This window comes from Salvelinus alpinus, chromosome 5 (genome assembly GCF_045679555.1).
Source record: "Salvelinus alpinus chromosome 5, SLU_Salpinus.1, whole genome shotgun sequence".
Classification (NCBI taxonomy): domain Eukaryota; kingdom Metazoa; phylum Chordata; class Actinopteri; order Salmoniformes; family Salmonidae; genus Salvelinus; species Salvelinus alpinus.
In genome coordinates, this window is record NC_092090.1 from 96,519,365 (window position 1) to 96,534,178 (window position 14,814).

The 14,814-nt window shown below is 43.1% G+C and overlaps 2 protein-coding genes across 2 annotated transcripts in view; one reads left to right on the top strand and one right to left on the bottom strand.

The window, feature by feature from the left end:
- Positions 1 to 12,439: 12,439 nt before the first annotated feature.
- top3b (DNA topoisomerase III beta) overlaps positions 12,440 to 14,814 on the top strand; it is a 29,174-nt gene continuing 26,799 nt past the window's right edge. Inside the window, exon 1 of the mRNA XM_071404300.1 lies at positions 12,440 to 12,669. Coding sequence (XP_071260401.1) covers positions 12,600 to 12,669 — 70 coding nt within the window. The 5' untranslated portion in view covers positions 12,440 to 12,599. The remainder of the gene's footprint in view (positions 12,670 to 14,814) is intronic.
- On the bottom strand, positions 12,867 to 14,667 carry LOC139577300 (interleukin-17F). Its single transcript, XM_071404302.1, has 3 exons — positions 14,506 to 14,667; positions 13,607 to 13,782; positions 12,867 to 13,383 (listed from the first exon to the last, which is right to left on the bottom strand). The coding sequence occupies exons 1-3, from the start codon at positions 14,650 to 14,652 to the stop codon at positions 13,143 to 13,145; spliced, it is 564 nt and encodes a 187-aa protein (XP_071260403.1). The 5' UTR covers positions 14,653 to 14,667; the 3' UTR covers positions 12,867 to 13,142.

Consider the following 14,814-nt stretch of genomic DNA (forward strand, 5'->3'; position numbering starts at 1 on the left):
CAGTCTCTCAGTCTCTCTTTCTGAAGGATCTGTTCTCATACTCTTTTCACAAACGGTTGGACCTGAGAGCACAGGTTAACTTAACGAAATGATGCCTCAACAATAAATACCTTTCTGAAATATTTTTCTCCTTGAGAGCTTAAAAGGCACTTATGCAGCCATTTTTACTGTACATTATAGGACAATGTTGTTCTACCCTCAGCTCTGTGTTTCAGTCTCACTGTCTCCATCATTCAGTCTCACTGACTCCATCATTCAGTCTCTCTGACTCCATCATTCAGTCTCTCTGACTCCATCATTCAGTCTCACTGACTCCATCATTCAGTCTCACTGACTCCATCATTCAGTCTCACTGACTCCATCATTCAGTCTCACTGACTCCATCATTCAGTCTCACTGACTCCATCATTCAGTCTCTCTGACTCCATCATTCAGTCTCACTGACTCCTTCATTCAGTCTCACTGACTCCATCATTCAGACTCTCTCTCCATCATTCAGTCTCTCTGACTCCTTCATTCAGTCTCACTGACTCCATCATTCAGACTCTCTCTCCATCATTCAGTCTCACTGACTCCATCATTCAGTCTCACTGACTCCATCATTCAGTCTCACTGACTCCATCATTCAGTCTCACTGACTCCATCATTCAGTCTCACTGACTCCATCATTCAGTCTCACTGACTCCATCATTCAGTCTCACTGACTACATCATTCAGTCTCTCTGACTCCATCATTCAGTCTCACTGACTCCATCATTCAGTCTCACTGACTCCATCATTCAGTCTCACTGACTCCATCATTCAGTCTCACTGACTCCATCATTCAGTTTCACTGACTACATCATTCAGTCTCTCTGACTCCATCATTCAGTCTCACTGACTACATCATTCAGTCTCACTGACTCCATCATTCAGTCTCTCTGACTACATCATTCAGTCTCACTGACTACATCATTCATTCTTTACCTCCTTTCCCACTTCCTCTCTCTCTCCTTCCAGCTCAAAATCAAATTGAATGTTATTTGTCACATGCGCCGAATACAACAGGTGTAGACCTTACAGTGAAATGCTGAATACAACAGGTGTAGTAGACCTTACAGTGAAATGCTGAATACAACAGGTGTAGTAGACCTTACAGTGAAATGCTGAATACAACAGGTGTAGTAGACCTTACAGTGAAATGCTGAATACAACAGGTGTAGTAGACCTTACAGTGAAATGCTGAATACAACAGGTGTAGTAGACCTTACAGTGAAATGCTGAATACAACAGGTGTAGTAGACCTTACAGTGAAATGCTGAATACAACAGGTGTAGTAGACCTTACAGTGAAATGCTGAATACAACAGGTGTAGTAGACCTCACAGTGAAATGCTGAATACAACAGGTGTAGTAGACCTTACAGTGAAATTCTTACTTACAAACCCTTAACCAACAATGCAGTTTTAAGAACAATACGAGTTAAGAAAAATATTTACTAAATAAACTAAAGTAAAAAATAACAATAACAATAACGAGGCTATACAGGAGGTACCGGTACTGAGTCAATGTGCAGGGATTCCTTATATTTATTTAACCAGGATAGTTTGCTCAGTAACACTGCAAATAAAACAATACAAAAATGAAGTGTGTATGTGTGTGATCCTATTGAGATCAATCAGGATCACTCAGGGTTCATTGGGAATCATTGGGAATCATTGGGAATCATTGCCGGGTGGTTCCACACTGAGGGCCGTTTAAATGGTGACTCATACATTCTCTTACACACCCCATCCACTACACTGACACCAACACACACACACACACACATGCACATGCACACACTAATTTACATAGACATATAAATACCTTTCCCCCACTTCCTGTACACATCAACGTGAGGCTGTGTGTTTATAAATATGCATCATTATGAAATGTTCTACACTACACATATGATAGTTATCTTTAGATGTTACATTCAGATGTTACCTTTAGATGTTACCTTTAGATGTTACCTTCAGATGTTACCTTCAGATGTTACCTTCAGATGTTACCTTCAGATGTTACCTTCAGCCTGATTCTCAATGTAAGATACTACAGTGGGTTACTACAGTGGGTTACTACAGTGGGTTACTACAGTGGGTTACTACAGTGGGTTACTACAGTGGGTTACTACAGTGGGTTACTACAGCCACTGGGGAAGCCAGAGTCCCTTTAGTTGTGTATTCCTAGGCTACATCATCCATCTATAATAGCAACACATTTTGAGCTGTGCAAAACTGACCGCTAATGCATTTGCATACATATGCATCTGTTAGAGAGCGTGGAGACACTTAGTCAACAGTCAGGGAAGCAGGGGATGCGTCCCAGATAGAGGGCACACCCTCTATCACCCTACAGAAAGATCCAGCTACCCCCCCTCCACCCCATCACCCTACAGAAAGATCCAGCTACCCCCCCCCCACCCCATCACCCTACAGAAAGATCGAGCTACCCCCCCTCCACCCCATCACCCTACAGAAAGATCCAGCTACCCCCCCCCACCCCATCACCCTACAGAAAGATCCAGCTACCCCACCTCCACCCCATCACCCTACAAAAATATCCATCTACCCCCCCCCTCCACCCCATCACCCTACAGAAAGATCGAGCTACCCCCCCCCTCCACCCCATCACCCTACAAAAGATCCAGCTACCCCCCCCCTCCACCCCATCACCCTACAAAAAGATCCAGTCACCCCACGAAAGATCCAGCTACCCCCCCCCCCCACCCCACAAAAGATCCAGCTATCCCCCCTCCACCCCGTCACCCTACAGAAAGATCCAGCTCACCCCCCCTCCACCCCATCACCCTACAAAAGATCCAGCTACCCCCTCAACCACCCACATCACCCTACAGCACGATCCCAGCTGCCCCCCCTCCACACCCATCCACCTCTCCAGAAAGATCCCGCCACCCCCAACTCTCCACCCTATCACCCTGCAGACCCCTCCACCCCCAACTCTCCACCTCTCCTGTGACCCCATCCACCCCACAAACGCTCCACCTTCTCCCTGTGACCCCTCCACTCCCATCACCCTCCAGCCTTCTCCCTGCTGACCCCTCCACCCCCACCCCATCCACCTCTACCAGTGACCCCGCCACCCCCAACTCTCCACCCCATCACCCTGCAGACCCCTCCAGCTACCCCACTCTCCACCTCATCACCCTGCAGACCCCTCCAGCTACCCCACTCTCCACCCCATCACCCTACAAAAGACCCCGCTACCCCCAACTCTCCACCCTCATCACCCGTGACCCCGACATGCCCAGCTCTCCACCTCTCCTGTGACCCCGTCCACCCCACAGACAGTCTCCACCTACTCCCCCTCCGACCCCATCCACTCCTACAAACGCTCCACCTACTCCCCCTGCGACCCCATCCACTCCTACAGAACGCTCCACCTTACCCCCCGTCCACCCCATCCACCCTACAGAACTGTCCAGCTATCCCCCCTGCCACCCCGTCACCCTACAGAACGCTCCAGCTACTCTCCCTGCCACCCCATCCACCCCACAAAACGCTCCAGTCACTCCTCCACTCCAGTGACCCCCTCCCAACCCTCAACCCCCATATCCACCACTCCTCGTGACCCCAATGCCTCCCCCCAACTCTCCACCTTATCCCCTGTGACCCCTCCACCCCCAACTCTCCACCTTCTCCCTGTGACCCCTCCACCCCCAACTCTCCACCTTCTCCCCTGTGACCCCTCCACCCCAACTCTCCACCTTATCCCCTGTGACCCCTCCACCCCCAACTCTCCACCTTCTCCCTGTGACCCCTCCACCCCCAACTCTCAGGACTGAAGTGTCACCAGGCAGGAAGACGGGAAACAGTTGACATCAATATGGCTAACTGCCAGTAATACCGTTTTATTTCTCTAAAATAAACAGCGTATTAAAATACATGAACAGTAAAATGAAGATGTTTACTTAGGCTTTTTTGTTGTTGTTGATTAGACCTTGCGAGGCCTCTTGAAACTGAGGTACCCATAGGATTAGGAGTTAGTAATTTAATAGGATCTCTATGGGGACACCACTGTCACCACCTGCCTTTTCCATGGTGAGTAGAATCAGAATGAAGAGCATCAAAACATTTGTGATAGCCTCTTGTGCCATCTACTGGCCATAAGAGAAAATTGCACCCTGAATTACAGTGCATTTCGAAAGTATTCAGGACCCCTTGACTTTTTACACGTTTTGTTACGTTACAGCCTTATTCTAAAATTGATTCAATTGTTTGTTTCCCCTCATCAATCTACACACAATACCCCATAATGACAAAGCAAATATTTGCAAATCACATTTAGGTCCCACAGTTGAAAGTGTATGTGATAGCAAAAACCAAGCCATGAGGTCAGAGGAATTGTCCATAGAGCTGACAGGATTGTGTCGAGTAACAGATCTGGGGAAGGGTACCAGAACATTTCTGCAGCATTGAAGGTCCCCAAGAACACAGTGGCCTCCTTCATTCTTAAATGGAAGAAGTTTGGAACCACTAAGACTCTTCCTTGAGCTGGCCGCCCAGCTAAACTGAGCAATCTGTGGAGAAGGGCCTTGGACAGGTAGGTCACCAAGAACCCAATGGTAACTCAGACAGAGCACCAGACTTCCTCTGTGGAGATGGGAGAACCTTCCAGAAGGACAACCATCTCTGCAGCATTCCACCAATCAGGCATTTATGGTAGAGTGACCAGATGGAAGCCACTCCTCAGTAAAAGGCACATGACAGCCTGCTTGGAGTTCGCCAAAAGGCACCTAAAGACTCTCAGACCATGAGAAATAAGATTATCTGGTCTGATGAAACCAAGACTGAACTCTTTGGCCTGAATGTCAAGCGTCACGTCTGGAGGAAGCCTGGCACCATCCCTACGGTGAAGCATGTTGATGGCAGCATCATGCTGTGAGGAAGCAGGGACTGGGAGACTAGTCAGGATCAAGGTAAAGATGAACGGAGCAAAGTACAGAGAGATCCTTGATGAAAACCTGCTCCAGAGCGCTCAGGACCTCAGACTGGTGCGAAGGTTCACCTTCCAACAGGACAACAACCCTAAGCACACAGCCAAGACAGCGCAGGAGTGGCTTCGGGACAAGTCTCTGAATGTCCTTGAGTGACACAGCCAGAGCCCGGACTTGAACCCAATCAAACATCTCTGGAGAGACCTGAAAATAGTGCAGCAACGCTCCCCATCCAACCTGACAGAACATGAGAGGATCTGCAGAGAAGACTGGGAGAAAGACCCCAAATACAGGTGTGCCAAGCTTGAAAGCATCATACCCAAGAAGACTCAAGGCTGTAATTGCTGCCAAATGTGCTTCAACAAAGCACGAAGTAAAGGGTCTGAATACTTATGTAAATGTGATATTTCAGTTTTATATTTTATTTATTTATAAATTAGCAAATATTCTAAAAACTTGTTTTTGCTTTGTCATTATGGGGTATTGTGTGTAGATTGATGAGGGGGGAAAAACGAATTAATCAATTTTATAATAAGGCTGTAACCTAACAAAATGTGGAAAAAGTCAAGGGGTATGAATACTTTCAAAAGGCGCTGTATCTCCCTTATTTTCTTCAACAGATGCTCAAGAAAGTAGGGGGGCATTCCCAGTAGTGACTGATAAAACAGCCTTTAAGAGGTTAATTAAGTGGTCCTTAATGTGGTATAAACTTTTCTACTCTTCACTTTATGGCTCTCCACATTGGTGACACAGAATATAATATGTTTCCAACCATTTTCTGGTCGGCCCTACGTTCTAAATCATTTACATGTTTCATTAATTTCAATCATTCATTCACCCGCTAAAACCACCAACCCATCGATTCAGCATATCATTCCTGATTCTTCAATTGATATATTCCAACCTGACTATCGCTGTGGTCTCGTTGATAATGCATCGCTAAATGTCCATCACAATAGATGCCACTTATCCTCTAGCCCAGGGGTGTCAAACATACGGCCCGCGGGCCGGAACCGGCCCCCAAGGAGGTTCGATCAGGCCCGCAGGATAATTTGAAAGTGGAAAAAATGCATAAAAGACATGGAATTAATATTTTTAATTCGCTGCAATTCATGGATTATCCGCTAAGGGGCGCACTCTTTCCATCAGAGTAGAAGACAAGCCGCATCACTGAGACAGACTGAAAACAGCAGACGGTATCAATGCGCCATCTGCTGCTTGTTACGACGTTGTTAATACCTTGGTCTCTACCTCTCCGCTACACCCTCATTAGCCAAAATGTCGTTATCCAAACGGAGAAAAGTAGATAAGGAGTGTAGAATTTTCAAAGAAAAATGGACCACGTCCTATTTATTTACAGAGATGCACGGAAAACCTTCGTGCTTGGTGTGTTTGCAACAAGTTTCGGTATTTCGGTACCTTTAAAATGCTGCCTTAGATACTGTTTGCATTGAAAGAATACAGCTCTGTGAAGATGAATCCTTACTGTGGTGATTTAAAAAATGTGCACTTTAATGTTAGTCAGCAGCTTCAAAACAAAAGTTGTGTGATGGAATTCTACTGTTCATACAACTCCATAAATTTTCAGTATGTATTGTATGTGTATGTATGTTTCATGTATGAAGTTTACAGATTTACAGGACAGGCGAACACTTTCTTCATTACACATTTAAAATCACTCTCCTTAGTTTGTAAGGTGTACGCAGGGATTACATTTAGATTTTATATGCGTATGTGTAAGTGGTTTAAAAATTCCTTTCTTTAAAAGTCTCATTTAATCTTAAAGTGCATTACTATATTTTTCAGTACCAATTAAAGTTTTGTGCCTTTGTACAATCAGTGGGATCAGTTGCAATGCATATTTGTGAATGATAAAAGTAAATTGCACATTTGTCTAAGGAAATATGAGGTGTTTCATGAAATGTTTTGTAAAAGGATAGTTCATTAAATTTCAATATTTTCCTAATGTTCTTGTGCTTCTTTACACCAAAACAAAGGAAAGACATGATATTTTGGTTATTTATAGCAGAGTATGGTATAATTTTAATGGTCCGGCCCACTTGACATCTCCCTAGGCCGTATGTGGCCCACGGTCTCTCGGGTCCGTCTGCCGCTAAACTGCTGTGACGTATTACACTGTTTGTCTGCTAGAAGCTACCTCTGGATGATTATAATGTTTTCCTTTTGTAATTTTGGTCTTTTAATCATTACCCACTGGGCACAAACGTCAATTCAACGTCTATTACACGTTCAATGTAATTTCAACCAGTGTGTACCCTGTGGGTAGTCTATGTTATTTGTTTGTGTGTGTGTGTGTGTGTGTGTGTGTGTATGTGTGTGTGTGCGTGTCTGTGTATGTGTGTGTGTGTGTGGCGGCTATAATATCCTGAATACTCTCTTCCAGTCCATGTGTGCGTGAGAGACGATGTTTCATGTTTCCACATGCAGTACCTGGTTCGAATCCAGGCTGCATCACATCCGGTCGTGATTGCGAGGCCCATGGGGCCACTTACAATTGGTCCAGCGTCGTCCTGGATAGGCTGTCATTGTAAATAAGAATTTGTTCTTAACTGACTTGCCTAGTTAAATATAGGTTACATAAAAAACAAATATATGTTTTTGTTAAACTCAGCAGAGAATGTTCTCGCTCTCTATTCAGCGCCTCACTTATCTTGAGGTTTTTTTTCTTTAGTAAAATGCATCCAATCCCCTTGATCCCATACATAACTAGACCAATCGTATGCTTCAATGTGACGTGGTTCACAGTGCTGTAGCAAGCCAGGAACGTCTCAAAACATACCTACAAATAACCCCGTTGACTCATCAGTAGGAAAGATTTATTTTTCTTTTAGTGCATTCAATACGAGCCTTGTTACAACAGGATGTTGTATCTATACATTATGTCATGCCTTATTGCAGGTATTCCCAAACTGGGCTACGCCAAATAAAAATGTGATTCACATAAAAATAAAAATAAACCTTGGGGGATAATTTCACATTTTTAAACAGTCCATTTATATTTTCCAACAGGGCTATACATTTGGGTGAGGTTTTTTTCTCGCCCGAGGAGCCTCATTTTACTTCCAAAAATAAAATTAAACCATTTAGTGTTCAGCGAAATAACAACACAATGTCAAATACAGGTAGCCTAGTCAAATAATGAACATACAATCACGTTAACCGTTACTCTCTCGCGGGAATTCCACTAACGGTCCGTATGTAGACAAACGTAGCTGCTGCTCATTCCGTTTGCTCGAAAATTGATAAATGGTTTAAAAAAGTAAGTCCCGTGTCCATAGAGACACATACCAGATCTACTGGTAGGACTGCTACTACCAGCAGTACCTCACCTGCACCTGTCAACGACACAAGTTGTTCTGCTTACACGAGTACATCCAATGCTAGCATCAGCAATTCTACATTTGTTGTTAGCCCAGCTAGCATGAACACTGACAGTTGTGAATCTGATGCAGCCGAAGAGCTACTGCCCCGTTACCCGGGAAAGCACCGAACAACAGACAGGGACGTTGGACCATCGAAGAGGCGCAAATTTGATGAGAACTACATTGATTTTGGGTTCACTTACATTGGGAGTAGTGCCTTTCCTCATCCACTGTGTGTTATATGTGCAAAAGTATTATCTCACAACTCGATGTTACCTTCACTCTTGCACAAACATTTAGAAACAAAACGTGCCCATTTGAAAAATAAGCCACAGGAGTTTTTTTGAGCGAGAATTAAGACGACTTTCGAGTAGTAAGACATTATGGAAAAGCAACACATACCATTAATAAGAAGGGGCTAGAAGTGTCTTATGGTGAGCTACCGAGTGGCTAGAACAATCAAGCCCCATACTATTGTGGAGGACTTAATTCTTCCTGCTGCCGCGGATATGGCTGGGAAAATGCTGGGGGAATAGGTCAAAAAAACGACGTGGCAATCAATCAAATTTATTTAGAAAACCCTTCTTACATCAGCTGATGTCACAAAGTGCTGTACAGAAACCCAGCCTAACACCCCAAACAGCAAGCAATGCAGGTGTAGAAGCACGGTGGCTAGGAAAAACTCACTAGAAAGGCCAGAACCTAGGAAGAAACCTAGAGAGGAACCAGGCTATGAGGGGTGGCCAGTCCTCTTCTGGCTGTGCCGGGTGGAGATTATAACAGAACATGGCCAAGATGTTCAAATGTTCATAGATGACCAGCATGGTCAAATAATAATAATCACAGTGGTTGTCGAGGGTGCAACAGGTCAGCACCTCAGGAGTAAATGTCAGTTGGCTTTTCATAGCCGCTCATTTAGAGTATCTCTACCGCTCCTGCTGTCTCTAGAGAGTTGAAAACAGCAGGTCTGGGACAGGTAACACATCCAGCAGGAGATGTTTTGAAACAATTACTGCTTCGCATACAAGCCAGTGAATTCAATGGGTTACAGCTGGATGAGTCAACGGACGTGGCGGGCCTGGCACAGCTCCTGGTATATGTCCGTTACGTTTATGGGGGATCAATTAAGAAAGACATTCTCTTCTGCAAACCACTGGAAACCAGGACAAAAAGAGAGGATATCTTTAAAGTACTGGACAGCTGTGTGACATTAAATGGACTTTGGTGGTCAAGATGTGTTGGTATCTGCACTGATGGCGCAAAAGCTATGACAGGGAGACATAGTAGAGTGGTAACGCGCGTGCAAGCAGTTGCTCCCGACGCCACTTGGGTACACTGCAGCATCCACCGAGAGGCTCCCTTCCCTGCCAAGGGAATGCCTAACAGCTTGAAAGACGTTTTGGACACTACAGTGAAAACGGTTAACTTTGTTAAAGCAAGCCCCCCTGAACTCTTGTGTATTTTCTGCACTATGCAATGATATGGGCAGCGGCCATGTTACGCTTTTACAACATACAGAAGTGCACTGGTTGTCAAAGGGCAAAGTATTGACACGTTTTTTAATTGAGAGACGAGCTTAAAGTTTTCTTTACTGACCATAATTTTCACTTGTTTGACCGCATGCATGATGACGAGTTTCTCTCACGACTCGCCTATCTGTGTGATGCCTGAATGATCTGAATCTAGGATTACAGGGACTCTCCGCAACTAAATTGAGGCTATGATTAAGAAGTTGGAGCTCTTCTCTGGCTGCATTACCAAGGACAACACACAGGTCTTTCCATCATTGTATGATTTTTTGTGTGCAAATGAGCTCATGCTTATGGACAATGTCAAATGTTATATAGCGAAGACCCTGAGTGAGTTGGGTGCGCAATTACGCAGGTACTTTCCCGAAACGGATGACACAAACAACTGGATTCCTTATCCCTTTCAAATCAAATGTATTTGTCACATACACATCGTTAGCAGATGTTAATTAGAGTGTAGCGAAATGCTTGTGCTTCTAGTTCCCGACCATGCAGTAATATCTAACAAGTAATCTACCCTAACAATTCCACAACAACTACCTTATACACACACGTGTAGAATAATGAATAACTAAGAATATGTACATAATAATATATGAATGAATGATGGCCGAACGGCATAGGCAAGATGCAGAAGATTGTCTAGAGTACACTATATACATGAGTAATGTAGGGTGTGGTAAGCATGTTAGACACTGATGCCCTTTGCAACCACATACCTATGTGAGAGTGGATTCTCAGCCCTCACTAGCATGAAAAGTAAATACAGGCACAGACTGTGTGGAAAATGATTTAAGACTGAGACTCCCTCCAATACAGCCCAACATTTCAGAGTTATGTGCATCCTTTCAAGCACACCCTTCTCATTAACCTGTGGTGAGTTATTCACAATTTTCTATAAACATATAAGGTTTTATATGTAAGATGGTTAAATAAAGAGCAAAATTATTGATTATTATTGTATTATTATTTGTGCCCTGGTCCTATAAGAGCGCTTTGTCACTTCCCACGAGCCGGATTGTGACAAAAACTCAAACTCATTCTTATGTTTAATAAATGTATCGTATAATGTGTGTGTGTGGCAAGCTTACAATGATGGCCAAAAACAACATTAGAGAGTGCGCTGACCCTGGTGCTAGAGCGGGTACAGCTGGAGGTGGAATGTTTGAAGGGGTAAGGGACTATAAACATTAGAGAGTGCGCTGACCCTGGTGCTAGAGGGGGTACAGCTGGAGGTGGAATGTTTGAAGGGGTACGGGACTATAAACATGTTGGTAACCACTGCCTTATTGGAATGGTTTTATTGATAATATCTGTTGGGAAAAAAGTTAAGATGTTGCCACACACTACATATTAACAAAATGAAGTATGTTTATTTAAAAATTATTCATAAATATTATCCTGCCAACCACTATATGAAGAAGTAAAAAATTAAAATAAATTCAAATTGTACCTTTTGTAATGACCACCCAGAAACAGTGTTGCATCTTTTTTGGCATTGTATTCATGTAAGGAATCTGTGGCAAGACATCAGTAGATTCATAATTTAACACATTTATGAAGATTTCACACTATTATGGAGAGATGTACTGCTTGGATTCTTTACTTAGATATTAGTTGAAAATTGTATGTAATTAATTTCATAATTTTGGGGGGCCAAATTACATATCCACAAATGTACATTTAGAAACAAAACACCACATTTCCTTAAACTTACAAAATAAATGTAACTACATTTTAAGACAATTAAATACTTTACCAACAAAAAAGCTGTTACAGAAGTATAAATGCGTGTATGTCCCTTCCTTGTATCATGTGATATTGTACTCTCTAGCACAATTGTCCTTTGTATATTCTTTAAATATACTTGTGTTCCCCGTTGTACATTTTGTATTGATTTGTTGTTAATAATAACAATAAAACAATATACAAATAAAAGACAATGATAAGAGGTTACGCTCATGATGTTAAATTGCAGTCGCAGATGCGCCGACTTCAAAACGTTTTGGAGCACAGTTGAAAAGTGAACGCACTGACTATACAACGGACTCGTTAGAAAAATTAAAGCAGTACTTTTCAATGCGTGAGATATAAGAGGTGTGCGGTGTGAGCCTGTGAATAGGGCTAGTGTTTTACTTGCTATATTGTATTTACTTCGCCACCATGGCCTTTGTTTTGCCATTTCCTCCCTTATCTCACCTCATTTGCTCACATTGTATATAGACTTATTTTTCTACTGTATTATTGACTGTATGTTTGTTTTACTCCATGTGTAACTCTGTGTTGTTGTATGTGTCGAACTGCTTTGCTTTATCTTGGCCAGGTAGCAATTGTAAATGAGAACTTGTTCTCAACTTGCCTACCTGGTTAAATAAAGGTAAAATAAAAAAATGCGTGTGTCTCACGGCCAATGCGTGAGAGCTTGCAGCTCTGTAGACCCGTACCAAGCCGACACTCTTTTTACCAATATTTCGTATCTACTTCCGGTTAGGTTACACTTTCAACCGGAAAAGCATCTACAAACTGTCATGGCGGCATTGTGTTTCTTTTGTGTTAGCCACTAACTTGATAATTAGCTTTTCCGTGGCACTTATGCTTCTTAGAACTTATAATCACATCTAAATATAATTTTGTTTTTTACATTGTGTAAATAGCAGCTATTTGTTCTCAGCCGGCTAGCTAACTTAGTGTCGCTGTGCTGTTTCCAGTCATGAAGACAGTTTTGATGGTAGCGGAGAAGCCGTCTTTGGCACAGTCAATTGCCAAAATCCTTTCTAAAGGTAAGTGATCTCTAATGTTTACTATTTTAAAGCAACTAGCTATCTTCCTTATTGTAAACAGCTAACAAGCTAGGAATCAACAACCATGTTCCATGGAAAACTAGCAGCAGTAACGTTAGTTAGTTATCGTTCATCTTGTGAGTAACTCCTTATCTAATATGATTAAAACCCCATGTAAAGCAACAGAGAAACACGTGTTTTTGGTGCTGTAAAATGAGTTTATTTACTGTTTTAAGCTTTTAGCAGATGATAAGGGAACAATTTACTTCTTCTTGACCAATGACCAATACATTTTCGATGTCATTGTGGCAAACAACTAACGTTAACATGAGAGTTGGAACTTGTACTGAGTGATGTCAACAATAACAACAACAATAATAATAATCTTTACCCTTCTAACAAAAAACATTAACACACATTCAATCTAATTTCTAGCCTCAACATTTATAGCCAAAATAAATAAATACTTTATTTTAGAATCGATCAGTTAGAAATCCGCTTTGTCTGGAAGTGGCGCATATACAGGCTATATTGATGGGCTCGAACTCCAGGGAGAAGGAGGAACAGCGGGGGTTTTTCCTCAGCACGGGCATCCTGAGGGTGATGGGGATGGACTCTAGACTGAGGGTGCTGTCCATACCCTTACAGGAGTGGCTTTCAAGGCAGTTGGCTTCATAAAGGACCGGAGGCACCCGGTTCAAGTCAATTTTTTCCCTGGAAGGAGGAAGAGAAATACAAGATTGTCAGACTCGGAACCAAGCCACAATTGAAGGAAGAAAATAAATATCTTAGAAAGGAAACATGCATTGCACACAGTCTCAGAAGCCTAGTATCCAAGGCTGCAATGGTGATTAGCACTCATAAGTGTGTGGCTGTACATGCATTTGAATAGTCTTAATACATTCTTCCAATCCATCCGTCCAGTAAAGGTACTCACACGTAGTTCCAGGCGGCTACACTGCGTTCGTTAAGGCGGTTGGGCAGGCTGACTAGCTGTGCGTGGTACTCCTGCAGGCTGCTAGTGCAGAAGCTCTCGTCCACACACTGGCCACCCAGGGGCACACACAGGCACTGACGCATGGCCAGCAAGCACAGGAGTAGCAGACGCAGGTGCTGCATAGGAAAACACACAGGGAGAAAACACAGAGTTTTGAGTATCAATGTTGAGTTGGAGCTGAACACAGAAAACACAAGGGGGTTGAATATCATTGTTAAACCCAGGGATATACTGTCTCTGGTTTAATGATATAATGTCCTGTCATTAGGCTACTGGCAGCTGAAGCTGAGTGTATATAAACACCAGGGAGTAACGTTACATCTGTGCAACTAAAGACAACAACTAGCCTTAGCTTAAATTACATTACTTTTTTTTTTACCAGCTTTAAACTGTTAAAAGACATTTGTCCAAATGCCAGAAAATTCCTAGCTACATTCAACTCCTGTACCATAAAACCATTCTTGAAGAAAAATCAAACGAACAATTCATTTGACGGTTTGACCTTCCATTAAAAAAATCCTCCGCCGATCACTCAGTAGCACTGTAGCTCATACTCTGCTATAAGAATGAGCCTAATAGCAACAGTCAAGGAGGAAAATACTAAATCAAAGCACATAGTCTGTCTTTACATTATGCCCCACAGCATTATAATAGCCAATGAGAATCAAGAGCAGTCATAGTGAAGGGTAGCTCTAGTCCCTAGCCCCTGATCATACATCACCTGGAGAGTACCACTGGCTAGTTACAGCTTCTGTTGTTATGGATCTCTTTGTATCTCACCTGGAGAGTACCACTGGCTAGTTACAGCTTCTGTAGTTTTGGATCTCTTTGTATCTTACCTGGAGCTGTTGCATGTTGAGTTCTGGAGTGAGTTCTGGCTTCCGATTCTGGAGTCTGTTTCTGTCTCTGCTGTGGGTTTCTGTAGCTTTCTGTCTCGGCTGCTGCTGCTCTTGGTACCCTTTGGTTCGTTCAGAGCTGATGTCCATCGTCTCGATCCAGGGATGTATTTATGCACCTGGGATTGTAAGGGTGGTGGGGGTCAGCGTCACAGCTAGAGATGGGTAGAAAGGAGGGGTCACTCAGTCACTGGCTTCTTGTGTCTCTCATTACCATGGTCTTTACCATGCATGTACCGCCATTAGCATTCA